This window comes from Heteronotia binoei, chromosome 14, assembly GCF_032191835.1.
Source record: "Heteronotia binoei isolate CCM8104 ecotype False Entrance Well chromosome 14, APGP_CSIRO_Hbin_v1, whole genome shotgun sequence".
In the NCBI taxonomy this organism is placed as follows: domain Eukaryota; kingdom Metazoa; phylum Chordata; class Lepidosauria; order Squamata; family Gekkonidae; genus Heteronotia; species Heteronotia binoei.
Genome location: NC_083236.1, coordinates 8,153,867 through 8,173,201, shown reverse-complemented (window position 1 = coordinate 8,173,201; position 19,335 = coordinate 8,153,867). Strand labels below are relative to the sequence as shown.

The 19,335-nt window shown below is 41.8% G+C and overlaps 1 protein-coding gene across 2 annotated transcripts in view; it reads right to left on the bottom strand.

The window, feature by feature from the left end:
• Positions 1 to 19,335, bottom strand: part of ADCY2 (adenylate cyclase 2) — a 218,435-nt gene that overhangs the window by 141,748 nt on the left and 57,352 nt on the right. For both annotated transcript variants that reach the window (XR_009556182.1, XM_060253774.1), the window contains one exon: positions 1,641 to 1,790. Coding sequence is in view for 1 of the 2 variants with exons in the window: in XM_060253774.1 (XP_060109757.1) it covers positions 1,641 to 1,790 (150 nt within the window). In the remaining variant the exon portion in view is untranslated. The remainder of the gene's footprint in view (positions 1 to 1,640; positions 1,791 to 19,335) is intronic.

The window sequence follows — 19,335 nt, the reverse complement described above, 5'->3', positions numbered from 1 at the left end:
CTGAGTGTTTACCTGATCCAGCCGTGATTATCAACTATGTAAGGCAGGGAGAAACACCATAAGAAGTCATTGTATCACATGATAACCAATCCTTCCAGGATACAAGAGAGAAAAGAAAAATTGTAAGGGCATGGGAGCCTTAATGGTCCTTTTATCTTCTAATATGATGTCAAGTAAGTGGGGGGAACGGAAGAGGAACAGTAATTCCATCTCTTCTGCATTTATGTGGAAATTGCAACAAACAACAGCCTTAAATAGATTTCAGAACAGCTCTTCTTCCCTTCTGGCCTGATCACTGTGCATTTTAGCATAGGCAACAAGAAAAATGGGCTAAAACAAATAAAATGAATCTTAACAGGGATAAATGTAAAGTTCTGCATTTAGGTAGAAAAAATCAAGTCCATAAATATAGGAGGGGGACACTTGTCTCAGCAGTAGTATTTATTTATTTTTATTTATTTATTTTTATTTTATCAGATTTATATCCCGCCCTCCCCTAACGGGCTCAGTATCTACGAAAAGGATCTAGGTGGTAGCTAAAAAGGTCAATGTGATTTGGGGCTGTATCAACAGAAGTATAGTGTCCAGATCACCGGAAGTGATGGTATCGCTTTACTCTGCTCTGGTTAGGCCTCATCTAGAGTACTGTGTTCAGTTTGGGGCACCACATTTTGAGAAGCTGGAGGCCATCGAAGATGGTGAGGGGTCTGGATCAAGTCCTCTGAGGAAAGGTTGAAGGAATTGAGTATGTTTAGCCTGGAGAGGAGAGAATTGAGAGGTGATATGATCACCATCTTCAAGTACTTAGAAGATGGTGCAGAGTTGTTTTCTATTGCCCGAGAAGATCAGACCAGAACCAATAGGTTGGAATTAAATCAAAAAAGTTTCCATCTAAACCTTAGGAAGAACTTCCTGACAGAGCAGTTCCTCAGTGGAACAGGCTTTCAAGAGATGGTGGGCTAGTTTGGTGTAGTGGTTAAGTGTGCGGACTCTTATCTGGGAAAACCAGATTTGATTCCTCACTACTCCACTTGCAGTTGCTGGAATGGCCTTGGGTCAGCTATAGCTCTCAGGAGCTGACCTTGAAAAGGCAGCTTCTGTGAGAGTTCAATCAGTGCCACCTACCTCACAGGGTGTTTGTTGTGGGGGAGGAAGGTAAAGGAGGTTGTGACCGCTCTGAGATTCAGAGTGAAGGTCGGGATATACATTCAATATCTTCTTCTTCTTTGGAGGTTTTTAAACAGAGGCTAATGGCCATCTGACAGCAATGCTGATTCTGTGAACTTAGGCGGATCATGGGAGGGCAGGAGGGGTTGCATCAGTGCTTCGTTCCTGTGGCCCTTTCTTACACACCCAGGGAAATTCTGATTACCAATTTGGGTTCAGGCAGCATTTTTCTGTAGGCCAGTTTGGCTAGGGATCCTGGAGGGTTTTGGTCATCTTCTGGGCATGGAGCAGGTGTTACTGGGTGTGTGTGTGTGGGGGGGAGGTATTTGTGAATTTTCTGCATTGTGCAAGGGGTTCAACTTGATGACCCTGGAAGTCCCTTCCAACTCAATGGTTCTGTTATTCTGGGGGGGGGGAGGGGAGAGAAAGGAGCAAAAGGAAAGGTCAGTGGATTCCTGAGAGAGGAGCTTTACCTGCTGCTGCTTCTCAAATTCCAACTTGATGCGCGACTTGATGCAGTTGCAGGTGTCCTGATAGGTCTGTTGTAGAGCAAGTTCCATCAATTGTTTGTGGTAAGCTCCAGCAAGATTCCCACAGATAAAAATGATCACATTGGCCAGTATCTAACCACAAAAATAAGATGAGGCCTCCATCAGTAAGTTTCTTTTTGTTTCCTTTTAGTCCTATAGAATATTGTTTTTAAACTAGTCCTAAATCTTCATAAATATTGTAAAAGAACAAACAAACCACCAAACAAACTTAATTTCGGACTCTAGATACAAAGTATAAAATGGGTTTACACTTACCTGTAACCATTGTTCATGAAGGGGTCTTCTGTGCAGGCCAGCCACAGAGGTAAAAGCTCCAAAGTTTTCCTTCTAGTGCTTTCTACAGAACCAGTGTCAGCTCTGGGACTATCCTCAATTAAAGAAGGCTTCCAGTGTGATCAGAAAGATGGCTTTATTGATAGACAGGACAGTAGCAATACATGTCAGTGTCAGAACTGGCTCACCTATGAGGTGACCAGTCTTATATACCTTCTCTTGGGCTGTTAAGCAGCCCGCCAAAACTACAGTGCAAAAAGCTCATGTTTAGCAGTACAAATTGGTCCCCACCAACACCTCTCTCATTCCAGACAGTGGGCAGCAGAGCTGCCTCTACAAAGAGATAATATGGCCTTGAAAGTCCGGCTTCACTCCCTCTTGTAGGTCATAAATGAATACTTATGAATTGAATTTATTTATAACGGTCATAGATCAGCAAACAATTCATAAAAGTCCAATTCATAACCAATAAAAAGGTGATATAAATATACAATAATTATTATACAATACTAAAATATGATACCACCTAAAATATACGTAATACGAATACAGACTTTAAGACACTGACACTAAAGATGTAAAATTAGTGTTAAAACCAAGGATAAACTAAAAACCCTGTCTAGACCTCTTTGTTTTTTCCCTTAATAAATAAATTGCTTACAGCATTTAAAGCTGTAAAATCATACAAAATTAAAACTGATTGACCATAAAATCATACATAAAAGGCATAAAATACTGTTATAAAACTACAAATAGAACAAAACATGGCAGTTACAGTAAACAGATTGGCAAAGGAGTTTAGCCATTTCCTGACTGAATTATTAGAGTTTTCCTTATTCTTGTGGCAAGTCAGCCAAATTTTGCTAATTTGTATGCAACCTCAGGGTTCCTATCGCTAAGAAGATTCTTAAGGAGTTGCATTTTTTGGCTACCGGTAAAAGGTATGGCTGTGGAAAATGGAAGTACTTCTCGATGATCATTGTAAGCCTCACAGTCAAATATGACATGGATTAGAGATTCAATACCATCATTGCAGCAGGGACACAATCGTTCTTGGAATGGCACCTTTTCGTATCTCCCCTCCACCACTGCTGAAGGGAGAACGTCCCACCTCATAAGAGTAAACGTTCTCCTATATCCATTATTTGTTAAGCGGTATAGGTAGGGCATCGGGGTCACCCTGTTGATTGGTTCTGTCAGAGCTCACCTTTGATTGTGCTATTGAGGTCATTTTGTCTGACAACGTCCAATATTCTCTTTCATTATCTCCCTAGCATTATCATGTAAGAGAACTGAGATATTGTTTTGAAAGGCCGTAATAATGAATTCTGTCCTCTATGGCCCTAATCCATCTTGGGACCAAGGTATCTTGCAGAATTAAACTGATCAAGCCCTTAGGAAAAAACATATGGTAAGTTTCAACCAGAAGTGGATGGCCAAAATCCAAAGCCTCATTTCTACTGTAATCATGCCAGTTTCTATCCCAAGTAATGCATTCGGAATGCCCTTGGGTACCTGGAGAACTGTTCTTAAAAATTTTGATTGAACACTTTCCAGTTTTTTTGTAGTTTGTAGTGATGTTGATTGGGGCTGTAATACTTATGACTGTTTCAAAGTGAAAGGCAAAGCAGGCACAGTGCACCCTCCCCCCTCCTTCATACATTCAGCATACAGAAGTACCAAAATGGCAAGGGCCCTTGGCAACCAGGAGCACTCCCCTCCATTACCCCCTCTAAGCTGGGGAATCTTGTGAGCAAAAATTCTGCTTTGTGAGCTACTGGCATTAAAGTTGTGAGCTACAGCATAAATTAGCTTGCTCTGGGGCCATTTTTCCTGAGCTAAGAAAAAAAGGTGTGATCAAGAGACTAAAAAACTGTGAGCTTGCTCACACTAAATCAGCTTAGAGGGAACACTGTCCCCTTCCCCTCAGCTCATGTCAGCTCTTCCTACCTAAACTGACTCGTGACCAGAGATGGGGTGGATTCCTTCTCTTCGTCTTGGCAGTAGTATGTGGGAAAGGATCTAGGGGTCTTAGTGGACCACACACTGAACATGAGTCAGCATTGTGATGTAGCTGAAGGACCTGTGTATATTTGCCCTGGAGAAGTAGGGTTGCCAATCCCCAGGTGGGGGCAGGGGATCCCCCGGTTTGGAGGCCCTCCCCCCGCTTCAGGATCGTCAGAAAGCGGGGGGAGGGGAGGGAAATGTCTGCTGGGAACTCTGTTATTCCCTATGGAGATTTATTCCCATAGAAAATCATGGAGAACTGATCTGCGTGTATCTGCACCTCTGGGGGGGCTGTTTTTTGGAGTAGAGGCACTGAATTTTCAGTATAGCATCTGGTGCCTCTCACCAAGATACCTACCAGATTGGACCAGGGGGTCCAATTCTATGAGCCCCAAAAGAAGGTGCCCCTATCCTTCATTATTTCCTATGGAAGGAAGGAATTGAAAAGGTGTGCCGTCCCTTTAAATGTGATTGCCAGAACTCCCTTTGGAGTTCAATTATGCTTGCCACAGCCTTGATCTTGGCTCCACCCCCAAAGTCCCCAGATATTTCTTGAATTGGACTTGGCAACCCTATGGAGAAGAGACAACAGAGAGGTGATTCCCCACTCCTCCACTTTCACCTTCTAGCATGGCCTTGGGTCAGCCATAGCTCTGGCAGAGGTTGTCCTTGAAAGGGCAGCTGCTGTGAGAGCCCTCTCCAGTCCCACCCACCTCACAGGGTGTCTGTTGTGGGGGAGGAAGGTAAAGAAGATTGTGAGCCGCTCTGTGTGCCCTCTTTGGAGTGGAGGGCAAGATATAAATCCAATATCTTCTTCTTCTTGATATGATCACCATCTTCAATTTAAGAAAGATATAGACAAACTGGGATGTGTCCAGAGGTGGGCATTGAAGATGGTGAGGGATCTGGAGACTAAGTTCTATAAGGACAGATTGAAGGAGCTGGTTATGTTTAGCCTGGAGAGGAGACAACTGAGAGGTGATATGTCACCATCTTCAAGTACCTGAAGGGCTGTCATATAGGGGATGGTGCAGAATTGTTTTCTGTTGCTCCAGAAAGTTGGACCAGAACCAGTGGGTTGATATTAAACAAAAAGTGTTTCCAGTTAAATATTAGGAAGAACTTCCTGACAGAGCAGTTCCTCAGTGGAACAGGCTTCCTTGGGCTCTCCTTCTTTGGAGGTTTTTAAGCAGGCACTAGATGGCCATCTGACAGCAATGCTGATTCTGTGAACTTAGGCAGACCGTGAGAAGGAGGGCAGGAAGGGCTGCATCAGTACTTTGTTCTTATGACCCTTTCTTACATGCCCAGGGAAATGCTGACTGCCACATTGGGGTCAGTCAGCAATTTTTCTTCAGGCCAGTTTGGCAAAAGATCCTGGAGTTTTTGCCACCATCTGGGCATGGAGCAGGGGGCACTGGGAATTGATGTGTGTGTGTGTGTGTGTGTGTGTGTGTGTGTGAGAAGAATGCTTCTTGCCATGAGTACTTCCATTTTGGTCCAGACTTCTGTAACCTCACTGCTATGTTGCTATATTTGCTTACTGGCTCATCAAATGTGTTTTGTCTGTAAAACATAAAAGCAACCTTTTCCCACCTGAGGTATGTGGTATGCCTAGGCATCAAGGTCAACCACACTTGGAGACTTTTGCTTTTGAAGTAACTTGCTTTAGCTGGAAATGATAACAAGGGGGGGGGGGGAGATGCTTCATTGGTAGAGAAAGAAGGTGCTCATTGCTTCAAACCTGTAACAGTCTGGACCTTATAGTATAACTGGCTGTCTGAACCTGAGGGACTCAGTTCTACCAAGACACAGTCTTGGCACTGTAACGTCTTCATTAATTGAATAAACTTTCATAGAGGTCGTCATTGATGGAGATTGTGCAGCACTTGACGGGGGGAGGTGTCAGGATGGTCTCCCAACGTGAGTTCCCAGTATTATTGTCTTTGCTCATTAATCAAATGTTATGTATTTTGGTATTATCATACTTCTGTGTTATATTCATATATTATGATTGTTCACTATACTTATATCACGTAACCTTACTTCCATTTCATGTAGCCTGCTTATAATTAACAATTAACTTTAGTTTTATATTATGGCTCTAACAACTGTTAAAAAGGGGGAGCTTGGTGGGAACGATGGGCTCTGGATGTTACTTCAATGGAATGCTATTATCTGGTCTCCTAGGGGATGGAATGAGGCAGTACAGCCAGATGCTACAATGCGCTCATAATTAACCTTGGAGTAGACAATCCTATTGTACGGCTTGAGAATCTCTTTAAAAGTGTTAAGTACACAAAATATTAGGCGTGCAAATGCAACCATTCTAGGCATCTATGAATATTTATTATGTTTCCTTTGTGTCAGTTCTGGCAAGGAAGACCTTGCCGAATGTTTGCTACTGATCTTTCCATAAAAGCTTTTTCTGCATTTATCAGAGAAGCCTCCCTGACTGATACTGCGAAAACCTCACAGAAGGTATTTGTGAGTTTCCTGCATTGTGCAGGGGGTTGGACTAGATGACCCTAGAGGCACCTTCTATGATTCTATGTACAAGGAGCCTGCTGACAGATGAAAACAGCACCTTCTGCAGACGTGTGTAAAAATGCTTTCTGCTCACAGATGGCTGAAGGTGTGCATCCTAGCCACTGTCTCTAGAAACCAGTTTCCAAGGGTTCCAGTTTGGCAGTGTGTCCATTACCATGGCTGTAGGTAAATTTGGTTTGTCGTGGAGGGCCACCCAAGACAGACAGCAGAGAACCCAGACAAAATGTGATCCATTGGAGAAGGAAATGGCAACCCACTCCAGTAACCTTGCCAAGAAAACCCCATGGACAGTAAGAAAAGGGTAAAAGATATGATGCCAGAAGATAATCCCCTCAGGTCAAAAGGTGTCCACTATGCTATTGGGGAAGACCGAAGATCAAGTACAAGTAACCCCAGAAAAAATGAAGCAGCTGGGCCAAAGCTGAAAGGATGTTCAGCTTTTGATGTGTCTGAGGGTGAAAGGAAAGTTCGATGCTGCAAAGAACAATACTGCATAAGAACCTGGAATGTAAGATCTATGAATCCAGGTAAGTCGGATGTGATCAGACATGAGATGGCAAGACTGAACATTGACATCTAGGGAATCAGTGAACTAAAGTGGATGAGAATGGGTGAATTTACCTCAGATGTCCATTATATCTACTACTGTGGGCTAGAATCCTGTGGAAGAAATGGTGTGATTTTAATAGTCAACAAGAGAGTGAGGAAGGCAATTATAATATAGTGGGCTCTATGCATTGATGAGGAAAAGCAGAAGCGATAACAGGTTCTTTATTACATACAGCATGGTAAGTGGCTGCACTGCAAGACTGACCACAAGACTGCAAGACCAATGGGGCCACAACGATATAAAACTCTGGGTTTCCGCACAAGCACGTTATTGGATCATTCAAACCGTCCGGGTCCCTGTGATTGGTGCGTGGCTGCAGGTATTTGGCCCGTTGTTCCCCAACCTCAGTTCGCATGGCTCCAATGAGCCGGCAGGAATACCCACCATAATCTACATCTATCATTAGTCCACATAATAACAGCAATAATGGGATAAAATCTGAAAAATGACAGAATGATTTTGGTCCGAATACAAGGCAAACTATCAAGCCCACAGGGGGTTGAACCACAAACTTAGAGCTAACTACAAAGGATGAAAGGCAAGGATGCACCACATGGCAGCAGGCAATAATTTAAAAATTTCTGTAGTTCTTTAAAAACTTCTGCAAGGCCCTCGTCTGGATTGGGCTCACCATGTGGCGGCCCCAAGAACTCATGTCTTTTAATGTACAGAAACAGCCCTTCCTATGGCTATTTCACCACTTGAAGGGGGGCAAGAGCTCCTGGGGGCGTGTCATGTCCAATTCAGGGCATCGTAGCACTTTTAAAAAATAACTACAAATGCTTTTAGAATAGTGCTGGTAGCCACAAGATGTATCTGTGCCCTCCACTGCTTGGATTTTGGCCCTAAGTTAGACAACCAGTTTGGTGTAGTGGTTAAGTGTGCAGACTTTGATTCTCCATTCCTTCACATGCACCTGCTGATAATCTTGGGTCAGCCACAAGTTCTCTTAGAGCTGTTCTACTCTCTCAGCCCCACCCACCTCACAGGGTGTCTGCTATGGGGGAGGGGGAGGGAAAGGAGATTGTAAACTGCTCTCAGACTCATTTGGGTAGTGAAGGGTGGGGTATAAATCCAATCTCTTCTTCTTCTTAGATCAGTCCCGAAATAAAAGTGTCTGATTTACAAATACTAGAACAGCTGTGCAACATAAAGTCTTGTTTGTGTATATTACTTCCTAAGAAGACAGAAGAATACTATCTTCAATAAATTCCTTCAAGTACATTAATTTTGTGCTCCGTCATATAGAGATATTGACAAGTACATATTTCCTGTTTATTTGTTCACTGTACTAGTAACAACTAGACTAGAGGCACGGTTGTCCACACTGCAGTGTATAAAGGAAGATGGGGATTTTCTTGACAAAATGCATGAGGCACTCTTGAAAGGACAAGAGGAGGGAGAGGAAACAGTATCTCAGCAATTAGAAGAGAACCCAAACAGGATTCCTAATCCCCAGGTCCCAGCGGAGATCCCCCGTTTTTACAGGCTTCTCCCCGCCCCCAGCCAGCTGGCTGGCAGGGGAAGCCCCGCCCCCCACAATCACCATGTAGTTTTAGAGCTCCTGCAGGTCCGTTTTTAAAATATGTGCCTTTAAGGCTGAGCAGGAAACAGGAAGGGCTTCAGAGAACGGCCCCTCCCTTTGTTTTGCCTTCGTTTTCAGATGAAGTAAAGTTCTGCAGGAACAAGACCCAGTAAGTATTTGTGTGAGAGAGAGGGAGGGGGCAGGGGATTCCCTGGTTTGGAGGCCCTCTCCCCGCTTTAGAAAGCGTGGGGGGGAGGGAAATGTCTATTGGGCACTCTATTATTCTCTATGGAGAACGATTCCCATAGGGAATAATGGGGAATTGATCCGTGGGTATTGAGGGCTATGTTTTGAGGTAGAGGCAGCAAATTTTTAGTATAGCATCTAGTGCCTCTCCCCAAAATACCCTTCAAGTTTCAAAACAATTGGACCAGTGGGTCCAATTCTATGAGCCCCAAAAGATGGTGTCCCTATCCTTCATTATTTCCTATGGAAGAAAGGCATTTTAAAAGGTGTGCTGTCCCTTTAAATGTGATGGTCAGAACTCCCTTGGAGTTCAATTATGCTTGTCACACCCTTGTTCCTGGCTCCACACCCAATGTCTCCTGGCTCCGCCCCCAAAGTTCCCAGATATTTCTTGAATTGGCAACCCTAAACCCAAAACAGGAGGGTTCCTGGAAAAATGTAACCCGAAGAAGAAAGAAAATCAGGAGCCTCTAACCCAGCATGGGTTTCTCAAGAACAAGTCATGACAGACTAACCTAATATCTTTATGAGAAAGTGACTACCTTGCTGGATCAGGGGAATGCTGTAGACATTGTTCATCTTGATTTCAGTAAGGCTTTTGATAAGGTTCCACATACTATCCTTGTTGACAAGTTGGTAAAATGTGGTTTGGATCCTGTTACAGTTAGGTGGATCTGTAACTTCACGGCTAGAGAGTCAGGAAGTAGAAGTTGGAAGAAGGGGAATCTTCAAGCCTCCAGAGACATCTCTAGAGCCAAAAACCACAGAGAAACACTGGCAGCCATTAAAGAAAGGTCAAAGGTTTTATATTCTTAAATAAAGAACGAGACTTTAAAAGTTTTTAAAACCTGCAGGAATCAGAGCCTATTTTATGCACTGGGAGGACAGTGATGTCTGATCAAAAGCCGATAACACGTTTGAGATCAGGCTTATTTGGGGAAGGAAAAATGGCAAAACAAGTTCAAGAGCAACTGGATGCGATGGAGGCAAGATTGGTGAAGGTGATGAAGGTTTTGATAATTGGAAGTGAGAAGAAATTAACTAAAGAAATTAACTCTAGTGCTGAAGAAGTCAAGAAAGAAATTAAAAAAGAGATTGAAGATCTCAGGAAAGAGTCACAAGCAACAGCGCAGAAGACACAGGAGATTGAAGCTAAAGTTAAAGACCAAGATGTTATTATTAAGAAGATGCAGGAGAAGGCAACACTACAAGATTGCAGATTAATGGAAAGCTTGATTCGTTTAAGAGGTGTTCCTGAAAATGAACAAGAGGATTTAAAGAAGTACATTGCAACAATCATTGCTGAATATATGGGAGAAGACCCTGAGGGAATGGGACATTTATATGACTATGTTTACAGGGTTAACTCTGAATTTGCTAGAAAGCGTAAGCTACCAAGAGACATGGTAGTAAAATTTACTACAAGAGATATGGTGGGAAGGATCTTAAGTAAACAATTTGAAAAAGCAATGGTGGTGGAGGAAAGCAGAGTAAGAATAATGAAGGAGCTGCCAAGGAAGGTCATAAGTGACAGAAGATAATTTAAGAAATTGACAGACAAGCTAAGGGTGAAGGGAATAAGATACAAATGGATTCTACCTGAAGGCCTTAGCTTTGAGTATAATAGACTAAGAATCGCAATAGTAGATACTCAAGGCATGGAAAGGTTTTTTGCAGACAATAAAGAATTTGGAGATACAGATTAATTGAAGAATCATTATGGATTACAAATTAATTTCATGGAATGTAAATAGACTAAATTCACCGCAAAAAAGAAAAGCAACATTTACTTGGATTAAAAAGCAAAAATGTAATATAATTTGTTTACAGAAAGTACATATTAAACAAATGGATTACAAATTTTTATGGAATAAATCCTTGGGTGAAGAATTCTTTTCATTAGCTAAGGAAAAGAAAAAATGAGTGGTTTTTTATATCAAAAAAGAATTGGAGCCAAAATTGATTTTTAAGGACAGTGAAGGCAGATATGTTGCAGTGGAGGTGTTGACGAATGAGAAAAAAACACTGTTGCTGGGACTATATGCCCCAAATGGGGCAAAGAATGCTTTTTTCAAAGATATTATGCAACAAGTAGACCAACTGCCATATGACCAAATAATGTTAATGGGAGACTTTAATGGAACTATTAAGAATTCTTTGGATAGGTCTGGGAAATAAAATTCAGATGGCAAACTGCCAAAGTCATTTTTTGAACTAATAAAACCAGAAACTCTGGAAGATGTATGGAGAAAGTTCCTAATGTACGTGACTACACTTTTTTTTCAGCAAGGCACAACTCCTTCTCAAGAATTGATATGTTGTGGACTACTAAAGATTTGGGACTTATTACAAATAAGATAGAGATTCTTCTGAAAATAGGTGCAGACCATAATCCATTATTGTGGTTGGTTAAGATAGGAAAAAGGTGAGGAGATGGAGATTAAACGAGGATTTACTGCAAAAAACAGAAATAGTGGCCTCTCTTGAAAAAGAAACTAAAGCATTCTTCCAAATAAATGAAAATCAGGACATACAATATCAAACCGTGTGGGATGCGTATAAAGCAGTAATGAGAGGAATTTTAATTGCATTGAACAACAAAGATAGAAGGGATAAAGAAAAACAAATGGTGGAGTTACAAAAAGAAACTGGCAAAAAAGAAAGAGAATTGAGAAAAAGACCAGGAAAGAAAAAATTCTGCGGGAGATTACAATATTGAACATATGAACATATGAAGCTGCCTTCTACTGAATCAGACCTTTGGTCCATCAAAGTCAGTATTGTCTTCTCAGACTGGCAGCGGTTCTCCAGGGTCTCAAGCTGAGGTTTTTCACACCTATTTGCCTGGACCCTTTTTTGGAGATGCCAGGGATTGAACCTGGGACCTTCTGCTTCCCAAGCAGATGCTCTACCACTGAGCCACCGTCCCTCCCCTATTACAGAGTCAATATTACAGAGTCAAGTGAGACATCTGTTGAATAAGGAGGTGGAATGGAACTTAAGAAGACTGCAGCAGAAATCCTTTGAGGGTGCTAACAAATCTGGGAAATATCTAGCGTGGCAAATGAAGAAAAAAAGGGAGACCAAATTTATTAATAAAATTACAGTTGGAGGTAAAGATATTGTGGATCAAGCAGGAATTAAAAGGGAATTTTACAAATACTATGCTAAACTATTTAAAGGCCAACAAGTAGATAAAGAGAAAATAGAAGCGTACCTGCAGAGAATAATAATAATAAATTATAAATAATTTTTTATTTATATCCCGCCCTCCCCGCCTAGGCAGGCTCAGGGTGGCTTAGAAGACATGGTAAATATACCATGATATAACAATAACATACAGTTAATACAATAAAATACAGTTAAAATACAAATTCGTGACTTTGAGTTAAATAAATAATTTAAAACCAATATAAATTAATGGTGCTACAGTTTCAGTACATATATCATTTCCAAGATTCCACCTTAGAAGGCAAGTTGGAAGAGGGCGGTTTTGCAAGCCCTATGGAACTGGTTAAGATCTCGCAGGGCCTGCACCTCCTCTGGCAGCTGGTTCCACCATTGGGGAGCCATTATTGAAAAGGCCTGCTCCCTTGTTGTTTTTAGCTTGGCCTCCCTTGGCCCAGGGATTTTCAGAAGATTTTGCGAACTAGATCTCAGTGCTCTCTGGGGAACATATGGAGAGAGATGGTCCCTAAGGTAGTTAGGTCCTCAGCCATATAGGGCTTTAAAGGTAATAACCAGCACCTTGTAACGAACTCGGTACACAATTGGCAGCCAGTGCAGTTCCCCCAACCTAGGCCGTGCATGTTCCCACCGACAGTCTGGCCGTTGCATTCTGCACTAGCTGCAGTTTCCGAGTTCGGTACAAGGGCAGCCCCATGTAGAGGGCATTACAGTAGTCCAACCTCGAGGTGACCGTTGCATGGATCACTGTTGCCAGGTCACCGTGCTCCAGGAAGGGGGCCAACTGCCTCGCCCTCCTAAGATGGAAAAAGGCGGATTTAGCAGTGGCTGATATCTGGGCCTCCATTGTCAGGGAAGGCTCCAGTAGCACTCCGAGGCTCTTGACCCTACGCACTGGTATCAGTGATGCACTGTCAAAAGCTAGTAGGGAGATTCCCTCTCCCAGCCTGTTGCAACCTAAGCAAAGGACCTCTGTCTTCGCTGGATTCAGTTTCAGCCCACTCAACTTAAGCCAGCCTGCCACGGCTTGCAGCGCCAGGTCCAGTAAAGCCATTAACAGAAGTAAAGTGAAGCCATTAACAGAAACTATGGAAAAAACTTTAGATGAACCAATTGAAAAAGTTGAAGTAGAAGCAGCAATTACTTCATTAAAATTAAGTAAAGCACCAGGTCCTGACGGTTTTTGAGCAAAATTTTATAAAGTACTGGCAGACGTATTAGTACCAAAACTCCAAAAATTGATTAACAATATCAGACAAGATGGGAAAGTGCCAAATACATGGAAGGAAGCAGTTGTTTCTTTGATACCAAAGGAAGACAAAGATGCCATGAGTGTTAAAAATTATAGACTGATTTCATTGCTTAACAACGACTATAAAATCTTTGCTAGGATTCTTGCAGAATGACTCAAACAGCACTTAAATATCTTTATTCAAGAGGAGCAAGCAGGCTTTCTCCCCAGAAGGCAAATAAGAGATAACATCAGAACAGTAATAGACATTGTAGAGTATTACGAAAAGCATCCAGAAAAAGAGGTAGCATTGTTTTTTGCTGATGCAGAGAAAGCTTTTGACAATCTTAATTGGGACTTTATGTTTGCGGTGATATTGAAATTGGGAGGTGATTTTATAAAAATGGTCAAGGCAATCTATACAGAACAACAAGCGAAACTTTGTGTGAATGCAGACTTGACTGAGCAAATGATAATTAGCAAAGGAACAAGACAAGGTTGCCCTCTATCTCCGTTGCTATTCATAATGATGTTAGAGATTTTGCTGATGCAAATCAAAGAGGACAAAGAAATAGAGGGGCTGAAACTGAAAGGTTTTTCTTATAAATATAGGGCATTTGCAGATGATGTGATGTTCATTAATGAAAACCCATTAAAGTGATGTCCTCGCTGTTAAGTAAAATCAAAGAGTATGGAGAGCTGGCGGGCTTCCATATAAACAAGGAAAAATCGAAAATTCTAAGTAAGAATCTGTCATTGAGCAAACAGAAAGAACTACAGAGTATAACTGATGTGAAGTTACCTCGAAGGTAAAATATTTAGGTGTAGAGATTACGATGAAAAATATTGTTTTGTATAAAAACAACTACGAAAAGCTTTGGCGTAAAATTGAAGAAGATATGTTAAAGTGGAATAACTTGAATTTGTCTATGCTGGGTAGTATCTCTGCAATTAAAATGAATGTTCTACCAAGAATTATGTTCCTTTTTCAAACAATTCCAATAGTGAAAGACAACAAACAATTTAATCATTGGCAGAAAAAGATTTCAAAATTTGTATGGGCGGGGAAAAAGCCAAGAATTAAAATGAACATTCTGACAGATGCGAAAGAAAGGGGTGGTTTCCAGCTGCCTGATTTTAAGTTATATCATGATGCAATTTGTTTGGTATGGATTAAGGACTGGATAACCTTGCTTAATAGGAAATTATTGGAATTAGAAAGCCATGGGAATGTTTTTGGTTGGCATGCTTATATATATTATGGGAAGCAGAAGATGGATGGACTTTTCTCACACCATTATATAAGAAGAAATCTGTTGAATACTTGGAAAAAATATACTAAATATGGTGATGAGAGAAAGCCATTATGGATTATGCCAACTGAAATCATAAAGTTTTCATTAGATCCACAGGAAGACAAATGGTTATCATATAAACAACTGCTAAAAATACAGGGAGGCAAGGTGGAATTAAAACCGACAGAAGAATTGCAGGACAAACTTAATTGGTACCAATTATAACAAATTAAAAGTTTGGTGGAGCAAGATATTAGAAATACAGGAATAAGACAAGAGCAAACAGAACTGGAAAAAGTGCTGTTGGGTGAGAATGAAAAATTGATTTCAAAGGTTTATAAGTTATTATTGAAATGGTCTACAGAAGATGAAGTAGTAAAAACTCAAATGATAAAATGGGCAATAAATATGAACAAAGAAATACAAATGGAGACATGGGAACACCTATGGAAGAACTGTATGAAATTATCGATGTGTTACAACATAAAAGAGAACTGTTTCAAAATGTTGTATAGATGGTATATGACACCTAAGAAATTAGCAAAAATGAATAATCAAATATCAGATAGGTGTTGGATATGTAAAAAACATGAAGGTTCTTTCCACCATATGTGGTGGACTTGCAATAAAGCAAAAAAAATTTGGCAAATGATTCAACAAGAGACCTCTAAAATCTTGGGTTATGACATCATGAGAGCACCAGATATCTTTCTGGTGGGATTACAAATGAAACATTTTCCGAAGCAAGATAGGACATGGTTTTGGTACTTGTTTTCAGCTGCAAGGACATTATATGCGCAAATGTGGAAGCAAGATAAAATGCCAGAGAAATGGGACTGGATCTTAAAAGTGTTACACTGGAGTGAAATGGATAAACTTACTAGAATCTTCAAAGACTGCAATTCAGAAAAATTTAAGGATGATTGGAAGAAATTTCAAAAATATGTTGAAAAGCAATAGAAAGTCAAGAGACACTTAGTAGTTTTTGACAATATTATCTGAACTTTTAAGGGGAAGATAAAATGGTAACATGGATTTCTGAACTGATATATAACTTAGTAGAAGTTAGACTATACAATAAATATAGGGTTAATTTTAATAATAATCAATATATAGTCTTGGTTTATTTTATATTAAGGTAAACCGGAAGAGAAGATTCTATAAGCATGAATTTTACCTTTTTTTCTTTTTAATTGTTTTAAGCACCGGCGGAGGTCAAGAAATAGAGGGCTGGGAAGAGGTGGAAATTTTGTAATGTATTGATCAGTATTTTGAAATTTATATTTGATAAATGTCTTTCAATATGTTGCGAAAATAATAAAATTGTTTTTTTTTAAGTATTTTATTCTTTATAAAGTTCCTTTTATTGTAAGATTCAGGGTTATAGCTACAGACATACTGTCTGAGTCAGATCTGGGGTGCTGCCAGATCTTCCTCCAGTAATATAGCGTAAACTACTAAGTAATCACCTCCCTTTACCAGCATAGTAAGTTACATAAGTTCATTTTCCCAAGCATTCTTGGGAAAGAGTATGGCTTGGGGAAGAGTATGGCTACCAGGTTAGATACATTGTCTGTTACTTTTGCAATAGAAGACTAAATGGTGTGCTACCATGGAAGCTAGAGGTTAGGGAGTGAAGGGAAAGGAGACACAGGAAAGGAGTAAGGGAGATGAGAAAGTGTGAGAGCAACTTTATAAGTTTTCAGAACAATCAGTGCTTTTAACCCTTCGTGGCATATTTATTTGACACCCAGCTGGCTTCTTAAAGAAAAATGTGGAATCAAACCTGGTTCTCCACATTAGAGTCCATTACTCTTAACCACTTTGCCACACTGGCTCTCTGATAATTGTGCATGGTAGGGGTTCTGTGTCAAAGGAGGGCTTGACACACTTCACAGACTGCTGCAGGACTCCCATCAGTGAGGCTATCCAGAGTCAGGAGTGATGTTGGGCGGGGAGGGATCCCAGAGAACTGCCTCAATACAAGACCCTTTCCCAAAACTCTTGCATCATGGAAAAGCTCCTTCTGCCAGATGGAAGTGCCTCCACTGATGGAAGAGGCCTGCAGGACAGAACCCCATGGCAGGGCTGCCTGGGGAGGCCTGGCAACTGACAGAGAGTTGGTGGCAGGGACATAAGGGGGAGGGGTCACAATGTCACCTCTGCCACTAGGTCACTTCAGGGGGAAACCCGGAAGTGACATCAGTTAGCTTTGGAAGGTGGATTTCATGTCATTATGACCCACTGAACTCCCTTTCTACCTCAGGCTCCATCCCCAAAATCTCCAGCTATTTGACAACCCAGAGCTGGCAATCCTCATTATGGCCCAAATCCCTCTAAAGCACTTTCTGGACTTCAGTAGAAGAAAGTTAAGCACATGGAACCTGAACTTTCATTTTTCTCACAAGAAGACACCTCCCTCCAGTTTCTATAACAACAGGACACTCATGAAGCTGCCTTTGGTCCATTGAAGTATTGACTACTCAGACTGGCAGCAGCTCTGGAGGGTCTCAGGCTGGAGGGTCTTTGACATCACCTACTGCCTGGTCCTTTAACTTCATTTATTTCCTTCAAAGAAATGTGCAATTACTGGCTTCCCTTCCCTTCACCATATCTTGCATGGCAATATTCCCAATAAAGGGCAGGCTACAAAGAACCAGGAAACTAATAAGACAGGCAGAACAGGGCTTTGAGTTTATGCCTCAGGAGTCATTGGAAAGCACACTCCAGAAAGAGAACTCTTTTGCTCAGAGGAAGGGGTGGGAGAGGAACACAGTTCTGTGTAGGAACAAAAGTCCTCGGATGCCATGAAAGTGTCCTTTGGGAAATTTCTCAGGTCAAGCCAAGTTTCTGCTTGAGGTAGAAGCGTAAAGAGGGCACTGATACACCTCAGAGGTTCAGCTCACTAAAACTCACCGCCATCAGCAATCTTGGAGGTGACTGACATCACCTCGTGGGCCCACAGTGCCACCGGCCACAACCAAATCATGCTCCTGTGGGCATGCCCAGCCAGTGAAGGACCAGGAGGCAATGAGCACACTCTTCCCAGGACACAAAACACTTCAATCCAACTGGGATTCAATTGCTTTCCTAGTGCTACACAGCTGAACTCTTCCTTTGGCAAGGAATCTGTGGCTAATGGTGGCACTTAACATGCAAAAGATCCCATACTCAGTCCCGGGCATCTCCAGCTAAAAGCAATAGGTGATGTGAGAGATCTTGACCAGAGACTCCAGAGAGCTTCTGCCAGTCAGAGCACACAACTCCAGCCTTGACAGAGCGAGGCTCTGACTTGGCAGAATGCAGCTTCATGTGCTCCTATGAGCAGAGTGCTTGGGCAAATATAAAGGGTTTAATTTTGCCCCTAAACATGAAAAGGCTATGGTGAAGAAGGGTGGTTTAGGGAAGGCCTTGTCTCTCATAGCCCCCTGCCCTAACTTCTGGAGGTAGGTACACACACAGAAGAGTCACAGACGGCATTCCTCTTATCCTAACATGCTCCTGATATGAGCAAAATGTTTCCCTGGTACCTTCTGCCCCAAGCTTTCTTCCTGCTGGATGCTTTTTCAGGTGTCAACTGGCTTTTAAAACAATTGGGAAAATTCCTGGAAGGTGAGTCTGTCAGTGACTACTAGTCATACTTGCTGAATGGAAGCTCCCTGTGTAAATGCCGTCCCATACAGGGGACAGAAACAACAGCTGAGGCAAGTGACAAAGGAGAACATAAGAGAAGCCCTGTTGGATCAGGCCAATGGCTCATCCAGTCCAACACTCTGTGTCACATAAGAACATAAGAGAAGCCATGTTGGATCAGGCCAATGGCCCATCCAGTCCAACACTCTGTGTCACATAAGAACATAAGAGAAGCCATGTTGGATCAGGCCAGTGGGCCATCCAGTCCAACACTCTGTGTCACAGAAGAACATAAGAGAAGCCCTGTTGGATCAGGCCAGTGGGCCATCCAGTCCATCATTCTGTGTCACAGAAGAACATAAGAGAAGCCATGTTGGATCAGACCAATGGCCCCTCCAGTCCAACACTCTGTGTCACATAAGAACATAAGAGAAGCCATGTTGGATCAGGCCAATGGCCCATCCAGTCCAACACTGTGTCACATAAGAAAATAAGAGAAGCCATGTTGGATCAGGCCAATAGCCCATCCAGTCCAACACTGTGTCACACAGTGGCCAAATATATATATATATATATATATATATATACACACAAACACACTGTGGCTAATAGCCACTGATGGACCTCTGTTGGGAGCAACATCAGCACGTGAAAGACCTCTGCCAGATACCTTGGAGAGTCACTGCCAGACTGAGTGATCTGGATGAACCAAGGGCCTGATCCACTATAAGGTACCTTAACATGTGCTCTGAGCTGAAAGGTGCGAACACTTTGCCTTCAAGGAAAATTTCATCATATTTTTCATAAGAAATGTCAGGATGAGACTTTTAATGGGACAGGACCAGGCTGGTTCCGATAAACTTGGGGACACTCTCCAGCTATGTCTGTTTAGGCATCAATAGCAAGCCTTGTCGAGGTATGAATCTATCTTAACCCAGGATGACAGCTATACTTTGACAGGTGGTGATCTAGCAGGCATGCTAGGTCACAGTGACCTTATCAGCAGGCTGGTTTGAGCCGGCTGAGAACAGGTGAAGGAACATGCTGAGTCAGCATGACAC